The following is a 13339-nucleotide window of genomic DNA, read 5'->3' as shown; positions in this document are numbered from 1 at the left end:
GCTACTGTGAATTACCTTTATTCCATAGAGAAAATCTGCAATCTGCAACATACGCTCCTGGTACAACCTTGAGGGCAGTCGATGTTTGTACTTTCTCCATATCTCCACCAGGATTTTAATCCTTCAAAATGACAATCATGACAATCAAATTAAAAACAGGTTAATGTTAAAATAGATATATAACTAGACTAGCAAAAAGGACACTAAAATATTGCTGATTCACTATGTATGTAATATAAAATCTATTCCAAAATTGGAGCACCTGTTCCATACACTGTGTATCTATATGGCACTCCAACTATCAGGCTAGAGCCCTCTTTGTAATCAACTCCACTGATTATAATTCAGAAAATATCAATTTAGAGTTAAAAAATTCAGCTTGGACATTTTGGCAAGAATGAGTGCATCTAATAGTTCATAATCACTACCACTAGCTTTACTCATTCATTGCTGTGATGCAGCTGCAGAGGAAGTACTTAGACTGAGTTGACTATTTTCTCAATTAATCAATTCATTATTTTGTTTGTAAACACCCTTAAAACAATTGGAAATGTTCATCACAATTACCCAGAGCCCAAAGTGAAACCCTCAGGATGCCTTTTTGTCTGACCAACAGTCTGAACTCCAAATTTCTAAAAATAAACTTACAATAAGATTTACATTTAATTTACATTTAAATTTAAATTAGGAAAGTAGGAAAGCGTACTTTCTGAATACTGCTGTGTTGGTCAGGGGCCCAGAATCGTCAAAATTTCAGTAGCATTACCACAAAGTCAAGCCTGGCCTTGTGAGTTTGCTAACGTAAAAACATTGTTTAATAGGAGGGATTTTTAGACTGTCAGTAACTGTGAGACTGTGTCTATAAGTGGAATAAACTACATGTTTAGCGTTAATAATTAGCGTTAACTTTCATTAGCTGACGTTAGCTGGCTTTTAACATCTTACCCTTTAGCATTAGAGCCGTTGTCTTGACTTCTTGAAGAAACGACTCGTCTCATCAGTGTCATAAACGAGTTAATGTCCCGTTCAAAAGCTGAAATGACTGGGTTTCTTTTATCAATTATGCCGTAATATGAAGCCGGTAAGTCCATTTCTGTGGTCACAAAGACAATTTTAACAAACCAACATATTTTTGTTAGCTACTATATCCAACAACAAAGAGCTCAAAGCGACTGAGGCATGTCACCATGGTAACGACGCAAAAGAGAGAGGAGGCAGGGCAACTCACACGCAAGTTCTGTTTAAAAACACAACAGACCCACAAATTCAACTCTCAGGCTGTATTTTGTAGAATCAGACAAATGCAGTTTCGTGTTTAAAGAAACACTATGTAACTTCTGAAAGAAAAAAAAACACATTCTTTCTCTTACAAATCAAAAGCTACATTATAATCAATAAGACACAGTTTCTCACTTTCCCCCAGTGGTTTTACTGCCAAATCTGTCTTGGTCTGGTGTGACCATTAGCGACTGGTTAATGCTGGCAAACTGCAGATACTGCTGTATATTGGTCAGTTCACTGACTTGTTGACTCTTGTGATGGTTGTGCTACTGTTACACTATGTTTTAGCATTTACAATTACCCTGTAGCCTAATTGTTACATAGCTGTCACACCTTTAAAAGGTCTACTTGCTTTGAATCTGGCTTTTGTACTTTGCAGTAACTTTGTCAAGAAAAATCATGACATCATCAAGGCACATAAAGGCACTATAACAGTGATTGCACGATGGTTTGAAAGTTTCTGTTGAATCTCTGTGCTTGCAGATAACACAAATTCAACAGTTCTCCTACTCTGGAGACACTATGACTGGGAGGATGAAGCAGAGACAGAAAGAAATGTGGTTGGTACAAATGTTGCACAGTTGGAAAGGACTTCATATTTTTCATCTGAGCTCATAGCAAAATGATACATGCTTAGAGTGTCACCTAATGCTCTCCCATACAAACTCATCAATTCCCATTCAACCACACTTCCACTCTGCTTACAAACCTAAAGCTTCTGGCATTCGGAGCACAGCAGGCTAATGCTCTGGCAGCTATTCCTCAAACAAACACGCACAAAATCACACACACACCAGACAGGGGTATTTCCTGGGGAATGAGTATGGGGGCATCAGCAGTACTCTGAGCCAGTGTCACCTCATGACCGAGAGAAGGGGGAGACAGAGACACAGAGTTACAGAGAGAAAGGGAGAGAAAGAGAGAGAGACAACCAGTCACAGTCAGACAGATGAAACAATGAGGGCAATGGAGTGATAAACAGTTGACATCATTGTTCCAGAAAAATCAGCTTGTTGGCAGAGTCACTATGCAAGTGTGCATTGGAGGTTATGGAGGGGAGGGGGATACAGAGGATGTGAGCAGAGAGAACTCGGGTGGGATGGGAGGGAAAGGCCTATAAATGCGGTGGAGGAGAGCACAGCAGCACCCATCTCAAACCAAGTCAAACCAAGACTCAATTGCCCTCATACCCATCGTTTTGTTTTTCATCTCTTCTGGCATCTCATCATGGATATCCCCATCCAGTATCCCTGGTACCGTAGGGCCTTCCCACATCGGCTCCCTGACCCCTCCTTGGCAGAACCTCTCGCTGACTGGCCCCTCATCTGGCCTTTCTCCTGGTCTTTCCCCTGGATACGCCCTTCGTTCATGCGCTGGTTCAACTTGCCTGACAATGGACACAGTGAGGTAAAGTAAAATTCATCTGTTAACTGTGTAATCGTCTTATGTGAAATGACTGCTGTCTGAAAACTTATTACTAGCAATTTTTCAAACACCACTTATCATAAAATCAGGGGTAAAACTGATACACTGATGTCATGTGACAGATCATTGAACAGAAACGTAATCTGTGAGATTCGTTTTGATGATTTGAAGAATGGAAGAATATCCTCTTCCACTGATGGCACTCTCCATATAATTTAGAAGTATGAGTCTTGCACTGAGTTGACAATAACAAGCTAATGTGAGTTTTATGCCCAGCTGACTTATTTCTCAGTACTGCTCCTAACGGCTGCACTGTCTGTATATAGATGCGCATGGAAAGGGATCGCTTTGTCATTTATCTGGACGTGAAGCACTTCTCCCCTGACGAGCTGTCTGTCAATGTCAGTGACGAGTTCATCACAATACACGCCAAACATGAAGACAGACAGGTTAGAGGGACTACAGAGATCTGCAGAAATGTTCAAACGAAATTGATTTGGTGACACTTTGCTGATACAATTACTAACTCTGTTTCCAGGATGACCATGGCTTTGTGTCGAGAGAGTTTCTGAGGAAGTACAGGCTTCCTGCCGGTGTGTCAAGTGCTGATGTCACCTCCAGCCTGTCATCTGATGGTGTGCTGACAATCACGGCGCCTCGGTCATCGGCGGGCCAAGAGCGCAGTATTCCCATTTCCTGTGAAGATGGAACACAGAAACAGAAAATGTAGAGTAGAGCCTGACGCTCCTGACACTGTTTCACTACTAACCCCAAGTGCCACCTGTTTTTATATTTAACCTGTCACAGTTTTGTTGGGAGTTCAGCACACATATAGGTGGGGCATACATGTCTAGATGTCTATAAGTGCAAGTGCCTTCTAATAAACCAGTATCTAACTCCTAACTCCCTATTATCCTGATGTCTCAGCAAGACAATGGTGCGTTAAAACCAAAGACTAATATGTTGAGCCCATTTAACAGAGTCTGACAGGACATTTAAGTTTTTCATAGACAGACTGTGGTGAATTGCAAGATAATTAACTCCTGAGAGTTAATTTTTCTATCAAAAGCCTACAGAATCGCTCTTTAAACTATACCTCTGTGCCAAAAATATTCACTCCACCATGTAAGTGGCACATAAAGGGCATGTATTCATAGTTTTAAAGGCATTTCCTGTCTTTATCTGGCATTTGTTGTTGTATGTTATACAACACATAATGTCTATACTGGACGTGCACTTTAGTGACAAAATTGTAAGCATGTGTTATATTTAACCTAACCTAGCTTGCAGCATCTATTACTTTTACTGGGAAATGCTAAATAAAGTCAATATAAGGAGTGGAAATGTAAAGACCTCCTCTAAAAATTGTCCAGTGAAGATGGCAACAGACTAAAATTGTTAAACTTGATTGTATCTACATTACACCGTACTGTCAGAGTGGGTATGAGTAAGATGCCAACTGTGCTCTGGTTATTCTTTGAGAATAGTGTTGGTTTCTGTATGTGTGAGGAGGAATGAGTTCTCTGGAGGCATATGCAGTTACTTTTAGTTTGTTCACTAAAAAAGCCACCACAGGACTTGGGACCAGGTGTGTACTCTGTTGAGAGGATGAAAAAGGGTGAATGAGTGGGAGGGAGGAGGAAAGTAGTGGACAAGGGAGGAACTGATGTTTGGAGACAGACAACTTTTATCATTGGGCTCCTTATCCACTGGGGAGCATGACCTCTGAGCTGCTAAGGATAATGTTAATGTGTGTGTGTGTGTGTGTGTGTGTGTGTGTGTGTGTGTGTGTGTGTGTGAGAGTGAGAGAGAGAGAGAGAGAGAGAGAGAGAGAGAGTGCATATGTGCTTGTAGATGCAAGAATTACAGCTCCATCATCCCTTCATATTGGCAACAACCCTTTGGCATATTAACAAAGAAAAGATCAAATAGAATAAACGTTGAAACTCAAAATCTATAGTGTGTGTTTTTCTGTTTGTGTAGTGTTTCTGCTTTTGAAAGAACTTCACATAACAACATAGAGTAGTTCTGGGGAGACAGTGATGCATCATGCTGCTTTATGTGACTTAAAACAAAAACTGTCGCATGTTATGCGTACAGGTTTTTATTTGTTTTTGTCAGGTCTAGACTAGACTACTAGCCAACATGCAAATACAGTGATTTTAACACTGACACTGTTATATCCTGTCGGTGCATTGGGAATGTCCCTAATTCATTTTGATCTAATTAGGTAATTAGGAGAGAAAACCTGTTCATTGCTGTACATTTAGCAGTTGACATTGCGGGCATATTTTTCTCAATTTACAAGGAAAAATAGTAGTTGTAGTAAAAGAAGGGGAGTAAAAATATGCCAAATTTATATTTGTCTCTTTTAAAAAAAAAACAAAAAAACATATTATTTAATGCCTTTTAATACCTGCAACACAGATATAAACTGTATGAAGGGGTATTACAGAGAATGTAGGCTGCGAGATTTTTCGATCAACCAGTAAAACAGACAGAAGGAGTCAAATACAAACCATTAGCAGCAATGGTTCTTGTTTCAGTGTTTGAAAATCCTGATTCTACAATCTGATTACATTCTACAATCATTTGTTGCTATGCAGAGCTGTTGCCCATATCTGTCTAAATTGCAGATTATCAGCAGTGCCGTACATATATACTGTACATATATACTGTCAACAATGTGTGTAAGATCATATGATACCAAATAAAAAGTTATCTTGTAATGTAGTTCACAAGAGGGTCGTTTTCTTTGTTGGTAAAGGCATCATCAGTAACAGTAGAAGTCCCATTTCTACAAAAAAGAAGAGGCGTAGAATTAGAGGAAAGCATTGTATAATGCATATATGTAGTGTGTGTGTGTGTGTGTGTGTGTGTGTTCACCTACAGTAGTTGTGACTTCAGTGCTAGCTGGCATGAGAGGATGCATCTCCTCCACTACGCTGCTGGGGAAGTGGCCAATGCGAGCCTCCTGTTGTCCATAATACGAGTCTTGTACCTGCAAACAGATGATACAGACGAAAGTTGTTGACAGCATGACTTGCTGAGGTGAATGTTACTGCTGCATACCGATATGTTACGTCTTCATGACCGTTAGAAATACATATTATCCTATAAACATGTGTGTTTTACTCACACTGCCAGCCCAGAAGAGGTTCCCTCTGTCTTTCAGCATTGCATAGACATAGACGAGCTGCCCCTGTCTGATGGGGATGAACCTGCAGTCTCCAGGGTAGTAGTCCTGCACTGCACGAGCTATCAAGATAGGGTCTGAGAAGGAATAAAGGAGATGTGAGTCGGGAAAGGACAGAAGGCATCATAGAGAGGACTTTTGCAAATATTTGTCATATTGCTATGCAAATTGATACATTCTGCATGAGTATTAGCTGTTCAAATTTACCAACAGTTGTATAACATGATTACAACATAGTGAACTACTAAGCACAGCAGTCATTGGCAGTAAAGGGAAGTTTGTGAGTGTCCTACTTACGGCTGCATTCGGAGTCAGCGCAGAGTTTCTTGTCAGCAAGTTTAGGCATCTGCCTTCCAGCTTCAGAGGTTGGCAGGAGAAGCCACACTGAAAGAGCGAGCCAGAGTTTGCATGGCATGTCTGTATGTGAACGCACTTACTGATCCAAAGGTCTTATTTTATGTTTTTGTGAGCGTCTTGTGGGCTTTTTGATCCCCTTTTGTCTGTCTGCTGTATCAGAGGAGGAAGCCTAATAACAGCAGCCCCCTTTTCTACTCTCCCTACCCCCTACCTCATGCATAAACACACACACACACACACACACACACACACACACACACACGCACACACGCACACACGCACACACGCACACACACACACACACACACGCACACACGCACACACGCACACACACGCACAAACACACACAGAGCTCCTTTCAAAACTTTCATGCAGGTAAACAGGATGGGGAATGAGGAGGAGGGTCAGATTAGACAGACTCTGGTTTGTCTCCTGGCATCCCCCTCTCTCCATCTGTCACCCTGTTTCACCCCCGCTCAAACAGAGTGTTCGACTTTGCAACAACACATTCCTCAGAGTTAATATACTGTATGTTTTCCCCTGCTTTATTCAGCCACTAGATGTCAGAGCAATGACTCTCACTGCAGACACACCACTGTTCCCATTTTCCCTGTGTATTCCTCCCTCTGTTTGCTTCCTTTACCTTTTTAACTCAGGAGGTGGAGCCACTGGCTGTATTTACATACTGTATGTTTCCACTGCCAAGGAAACCAGCTGAGCCTCTCTTGTGCAAACACACCCAAACACACACACACACACACACACACACACACACACACACACACGCATACACACACACTGACCAAACAGGAATACTTTACCTGCTTCGTGCGAGTTGGCTGGGAGCTGTCAGGTAAGACAGACTTGATTTTTGTTCCTTCAGAATCAGGTAGAACATGAATTAAAACAGATTCTGTCAGTTCTCATAATCAAAAAGTCATGGTCATGTTTGAATGAGTTCATTATTTTGCTTTTGAATGATTTTAAGTGGGATGACAGCATGGTTTCATGATAGCAACAGGTTTTACTGTAACAGGTGAAAAGATAGATGGTGACATGAGGCTTAAAGGCAGAAATGGCTGGGGAGACTAGTTTACCTAGACAGAATTTATATAGAAATAATCCTGCAGTAACTGTAAATAACAATATGTGGTAGGAACATCTTATCAAGTCTCATTTTGGACTTGTTTTAAGACAGGTGGACAAGCATTGTAGGGAAAATTGATTACTTTAGAGACTGTTCTAGGAACAGTCAAGACTTTGTTGGATTTGTTGGAAATAATAGAGCACAATGCCTTTGGAATTTAGGGAGGGGAGCAGAACAAAGCTAACAGTGGAGCTGGTATTTCGGTCAGAGTAACAAAAGTGCCTGTTAGACAAAAGACCTCCTTAAAGGCCATGTGAGATTAGATTACTAGAAAACAACTTGTCTGATTTTCACACGTCATCATACATGTCCTGAATTCCAAAGGTACGGTTATTAAATCTGTTTGTGGTGGTTTTCTGTGTCACTGAAGGTCTATTTCTTCCCCACAGAATTATCTGTGAAAAAGAGAAGACAGGGTTTGAATGATACCAGCATCAGGACCATTAGCACCACAGTGAAGAACAAGTTTGGCAGGGACATATTGGATTACAGAATTGACTCATTCAACCACTCCAGACCAGACCATCAAGGAACAGAAAAGGACAGAAAGCTGTCCATCTGTCACCTGTGTGAGTGTGGATTACAACACCTGGAATTATGTTTTCCAGCTGACTCCTATAAACCTGCAAAAACAATGTTCACACCCAGGAAAAACAGCCTTCCTTCCCCCAGCCTGGAGGACTCCTTCTTCCCACTGTCCTCATCTTCCTCAGTGTCTCTCTCCTTTGCTCTCCCATCAACTGCACCATGTCCTGGTAGCAATGACAGCGGAGGAGGGATAGAGACAGATTTGATACTGGCTGCAGAGCTGGGACAGGCTTTACTGGAGAAGAGTGAGGAGCTGGCAGCCTCTCTGAAGATGAGAGAGAGGGAGATTGAGGTAAGAATGCTGCTGCTGCTGCAAATAGTGTGTTTTTTTTTTTCCTCAACTCTGCAAACTTTTTGACATTACTAAAAACAATAGTCAGATGTGAACAATAGGAGCACTGAAAACTGTTTGCCACGAACAATCAATTAGAATTTCTCTGATTCTGGCCTGCAGTGCCATCATTCTAAATTTGGAAAGACTAAGTCTGTATCTGTAACTATGAAGATTCAGTTTATTCCATCTTAAACAAATTCCATCTAATCAACCAGTAAAGATAATAAAAACATAGAATTATGTAAAACTATTTTTAAAAAAACCATACAAGAAATATATTCAACATGTAATTTACTACTAATATCAAGTTTTTACTTACTCGCCCACATATTTGTCTCTGCAAATCACATAGATAAAACTATTAGACGGAGGAATGTAGGTAGGGATGAGAAAAGTACAGAAAGAGGTTTACGGCTGGGTAAATGTATTTAGATTCTTATCATTATAAGTGGTAAAACAGATAGTTACAATTGTAATATTTTTATTGCGCTATTTTTATTATTACACTGCTAGTTTTCTGTAAGTATTTTTCCTTTATGTTATTTAAATGTATTCATTACAATGGAGGTATAAATCTTTCCCGGATATAAAGTAAATAAGAACAAGTATTTTTATGAAAGACATTATGACATGTGAAAGTAGGAAAAACACAGCTGTAAATAATAATATGAGTGAAGTCCTGGTATTGGGCTGCCTCATTGTCACACTGTCATAGCTTAGTGGGACACTTGAATAGAACAGAACAGTGTTCTTGTTAGTGTTATTTGTAATACCTGTCACTTTCCTACTATGACATGTCATAATGTCTGCTATGAATTAGCTGCCTACAGAAACCATCACAAGATGTAAATTTCACTTCACATTCAAAGCCACAAGAACAGAAAATCCATGTATTTCAGTATCTGATCTCGTCGTGGCGCCTCGCAGCCAGTTAACGTTGTTTTTAACATTTCAGGCTTTACAGCAGGAGAAACATGTTCTTCAGAGGAGGCTGGACATGAATGAACTGGCATCTGGTCAGAAAGAAGCAGAGCTGACTACGGATTTAGCTGCTTTGAGGGCCAAGCTGGAGCAACATCACAGCCAGGAGAGAGCCCAGAGAAAGGATGAGGGCGAACAGCTGACTCAGTTAACCAATCATAACCAACGATTGGTGGAGCAGCTAGCAGAGGTTAGTCTTAAGACACTAACCCACCAAAGAAAAGGTCATGACTATGTTGTAACGCTGTTAGAATGAACAGAATCTAGGTGTAGGCAGGATGTGTGCGTGTTTGTGTGAGGGAATTGTCTGCGCTTGTTTGTGATGTCATGTCATAGACAGGAACAATGCAGACTAGCAGGTTTTGGGAGTCCTTCTTTGTCACTAACTGAGCCTTTCTCAACTGTTCCACCTCCCTCCCATCTAGGCTGTAACACTGGAACACTCCTTGAGGACTGAGATTCGTTCCCTCAGAGAAGAGATGGAAGAATCATCTTTTAGCCGAAATATCAGCTTCACACAGATAAAGAATATTCAAGCAGAGGTATACTTACCACTTCTTAATGTTTTGCACGAGTAAATCAATGCCACAGTTTTGACATGACAGTTAGGAAGACATCATACCATCTTGAATGCTGGATAGTAGGTCATACACAAAAAGCATTAAATATCAAACATGGCCAAAGTATGAAATAATAATACAACGTGAAAGTAGGGAGCCAATTTTATGTTTATGTTTGTGTTTTTATACAGATGAAACCAAGTCCTATCAAAGAATAATGTTTAAATATTCATGGTGTGCAAGCCAAGGCCTTCCTGTAGCTGTTTAAACATTGAGACATAAAAGTATTTGCTTTGAAGTCTCATTGTAGGTCAAGTCATTAGGGAGTGACGTCTAATGTAAATCAAGTTGAAATCAAATCTCAACTCCTGTTTGGGTGGTTTGATTCTGACTCAAGTTCAAGTCTCGAGTGTACAGCTCTGCCTGCTAAGATGCAAATATAAGCAGAATATAAAATAAATCCATTGAGATTTAACAAACTCAGACGCATAAGTATCAAACCTGGTCCTAGATGAATTGCACTCTAGCTGAAATGAATGGCATTTATTTGAATGTTCATCAGAGGCATAATCCAGCAGCTAGAGTTGCTTGCTTAATGATCTAAACAAGGCAATAACTTCAGTTACCACTTTCTTCCACCACTTTCACTTGCACCATTTATTTACAAGTATTTTGTGTTCATCCATCTTTCCCTCCGCCCTTTACAGAACAGAGTTTTGCTGGAGCGGCTGTCGCACATGGAGGCACAACTAAAAGCTTCACAGGAGGACAGTGATGGACTCCGCATGGAGAGAGAGGGACTAAGAGAGAGACTGTCGGAACTCCAGATGAAATTGAGAGAGAAAGAAGCAGAGGTGAGGATCAATGAGTGGCTGATGAACACTGAGAGAAGAAGCCGGAGGTAAACAGGAAGAGGATCATGAGCTACAGGAGATATTACTAACACTAACAGAAGTCACTAACGCGACTAGTTTGAAGCTCTTGATTTGTGTGCGTGCTTGTGCCTGTATCTCACTGCATGTGTGTTTGTGTGTGCATATGTGTAGATAGAGCAGGAGCAGGGAGTGGTGTTTGAGTTGCGTACCTTGAATCGCTCTCTACAGCAAAAATCTCTGAGCCTGGGAGAAGAGAGCATCCTGGACAGTGCTCACACACAACCTTTGTCTCTGCTTAGTGAAATTCAGCAATCACAGGTACACACAGAGACTCATACAAAACACTGGCAACTGCACTGACAGGTTCACAGTAACTTCACAGTCTAACTTTTCCTGGTGTGCACTCCTTCTGACCCTGTTCTCACATGCTTCCTTAGTTTGATACTAACTGCCCCCCCCCCCCCCCCCCCCCCCCCAAAAAAAAAAAAAAATTCCCAACCTTCGTTGTCAAATTTGCATCAAAAGCACAAACACCTTCTCATGAGTGTTTTGAAATTACTGATCTTTCTAAACTGTTGTGTTGTCTCCTGCTAACCAGGCTAAAGAGGCTCTTCTGGCTCACTCCACAGTCCTGGAAGCAAGAGATGAAGAGATACAAGCACTCAAAGAGGAGGTCTGTGGAACTGCACAACATATAACCATGCGTACACAAACACAATTTAACATGGGGATTGACCTTGAGTAGGGGAAACAGAGTGAGTTGATGCTGGTTTCCATTTCAGTGGGTTTAGAATATCTGAAATGGGTGAAAATCCTTGCTGTTACAGAAATAAATGTATTCTCTGATTTGTCTAGCATATATAAGCAAACTAGCGCAATTAGCTGATTAGCTGTTTAAATTCATTACAAAGATTTATGAAATTAGGCATATTGTAGTTTTACCACTTGCATTTTAATACAGGTAAAGCCTTCCTTTTCCTGATACCTTATTTGGATGGTTAACCATTAACTGTGCAACATTATTTATGTGCAGAGCTTGATACATGGAAGCCTTTACAAATCCATCTGCTGGAGAAGAAAAGTTTCTCTGCACTCACCTAAAATCGGACATGAATATGGGAATATGATTTTGTGACATAACATCTAGTTTAGGGCCAATCACAGTCCAGTATCACCATCTTACAAAAATGTGATGGTGAGGAACTTGAAACTTCCATATTACATATACTGATAATAGACTTCAGTGAAGTGGGTGACATCTTGTGTCCAGTACTCAAAAAGATATTTGTATGTTCATAGATTCTGGATTTTTCAATAAAAGAGAAGTAGATGTGACTTATATTATATTATTATTATATCATATTGTTATATGTTACAGTATATGTTTTAAGATATAAAAATACTCAGCTTTGAAAGATGCTCTGTGTCTGATATATTTTTCAGTAGGGATCAAGGGGATCTCAGGAGCTGAGTATAAATATATTGTCTTCTTTTTCACATTTTGCAGCTACAATCTCAGCGAGGAGAGCTGGAGACTTTGAGGGAAGAAATCAAGCCATTTAGAGGCAGTCCTGAAAAGCCAAGCTACAGGTAAAGCTAAACACCTTTGTTGATTTGATGAAACTAGTGATGTTTTGTTAATCTTCATATCAATGTCCAGTTCCTTAGAGAGTGAGTTGGTTACGGTGCGCCAGGAGAAAGAAACACTAACTCAGCAGCTTCTCAACACGATCAAACACAAGGTGGCGCTGTCTCAAGAGCTGGATGCCTGGCAGGTGGGTCTGAGAACAAGGGTATAAAGTTCAAAATGATGCCTTTTGGCAACACATTTAAAATAGCACAGTGTAAAGGTTATCTGAACGTTTCATCTCGTCGCAGGAGGATATGCGGATGGTGATCAATCAGCAGGTGCAGCAAAGGGAAGAGGAGAGAAAGAAGGAAAAACAGCGAGAGAAAGACAACTCAGTGGGACTCCAAAGAAGCAAGTCTTTGAGAGTGAAGGGAGAAGGAGGGAAAGGATTTTTCTCTTTTTTCAGAGACAAATAACAGAGAATTGGCAGCAGTTTAAACAGACTGAGTGTCTGCCTTTATATTTGCCACTGTGAGCTATGGTGCCAGATAATGTACTGTTATTAGAATCACCAAGTCAAATGTTTACAGACCTCATATTTGAATATATTTAAATATATTTGTATATAAAATATATGGATGTACAGTAACTATATATCAGTAATTTCAGTTTTTAGGAATTTATACAATATTAAAAAGTTAAAGCCACTGATGAGTCTCTGCTGAGTGGTTTGCAGTATCTTAAAGCTGTATTTCCTAAATGTTTTTTTGGTCATTCTGACTGTGTGTTCAGACAGCGAAATGAGTATTATAGGCAACTGTATACAAAGTTAATTCAAAGATACAAGTTTGCAAGAGCAGTGCGAACTAACACTTGAAAATGCTTCACGTTTGTGCAAATTTGCCCAAATTCTGGGGCCTCGTGAAAAGGGACAGAGACAGGACAGCAATAACAGAAAGTGCCCAGGGGCTCTCCCACAGAAATGGTCATGTGCATCGCTAGCTAGCCTTCAGCTAACATCCTCA

General features: G+C 40.4%; 3 protein-coding genes across 4 annotated transcripts; 2 read left to right on the top strand and 1 right to left on the bottom strand.

Moving 5' to 3' along the window:
• Nucleotides 1–2424: 2424 nt before the first annotated feature.
• LOC111234403 (alpha-crystallin A chain-like) lies at nucleotides 2425–4485 on the top strand. Its single transcript, XM_022762476.1, has 3 exons — nucleotides 2425–2688; nucleotides 3033–3155; nucleotides 3245–4485. Exons 1-3 carry the CDS (start codon nucleotides 2509–2511, stop codon nucleotides 3434–3436), a joined length of 495 nt encoding a protein of 164 aa, XP_022618197.1. The 5' UTR covers nucleotides 2425–2508; the 3' UTR covers nucleotides 3437–4485.
• A 614-nt stretch (nucleotides 4486–5099) lies between these two features.
• On the bottom strand, nucleotides 5100–6439 carry mia (melanoma inhibitory activity). The gene is made up of 4 exons (XM_022762475.1): nucleotides 6200–6439; nucleotides 5846–5979; nucleotides 5597–5707; nucleotides 5100–5503 (listed from the first exon to the last, which is right to left on the bottom strand). The coding sequence occupies exons 1-4, from the start codon at nucleotides 6315–6317 to the stop codon at nucleotides 5480–5482; spliced, it is 387 nt and encodes a 128-aa protein (XP_022618196.1). The 5' UTR covers nucleotides 6318–6439; the 3' UTR covers nucleotides 5100–5479.
• A 618-nt stretch (nucleotides 6440–7057) lies between these two features.
• Nucleotides 7058–12938, top strand: LOC111234597 (BICD family-like cargo adapter 2). 2 transcript variants are annotated; one of them, XM_022762759.1, is made up of 10 exons: nucleotides 7058–7112; nucleotides 7796–8286; nucleotides 9284–9499; nucleotides 9735–9851; nucleotides 10577–10723; nucleotides 10916–11062; nucleotides 11343–11417; nucleotides 12252–12334; nucleotides 12405–12519; nucleotides 12623–12938. In XM_022762759.1, the coding sequence occupies exons 2-10, from the start codon at nucleotides 8041–8043 to the stop codon at nucleotides 12788–12790; spliced, it is 1314 nt and encodes a 437-aa protein (XP_022618480.1). In that variant the 5' UTR covers nucleotides 7058–7112; nucleotides 7796–8040; the 3' UTR covers nucleotides 12791–12938. The 2 variants fall into 2 exon arrangements, with proteins under 2 accessions (XP_022618480.1, XP_022618479.1); XM_022762758.1 differs by lacking the exon at nucleotides 10916–11062.
• Nucleotides 12939–13339: the final 401 nt, after the last annotated feature.

This window comes from Seriola dumerili, unplaced genomic scaffold (genome assembly GCF_002260705.1).
Source record: "Seriola dumerili isolate Sdu_G_001 unplaced genomic scaffold, Sdu_1.0 BDQW01000449.1, whole genome shotgun sequence".
NCBI lineage: Eukaryota > Metazoa > Chordata > Actinopteri > Carangiformes > Carangidae > Seriola > Seriola dumerili.
This window is presented reverse-complemented; position numbering and strand designations above follow the sequence as displayed.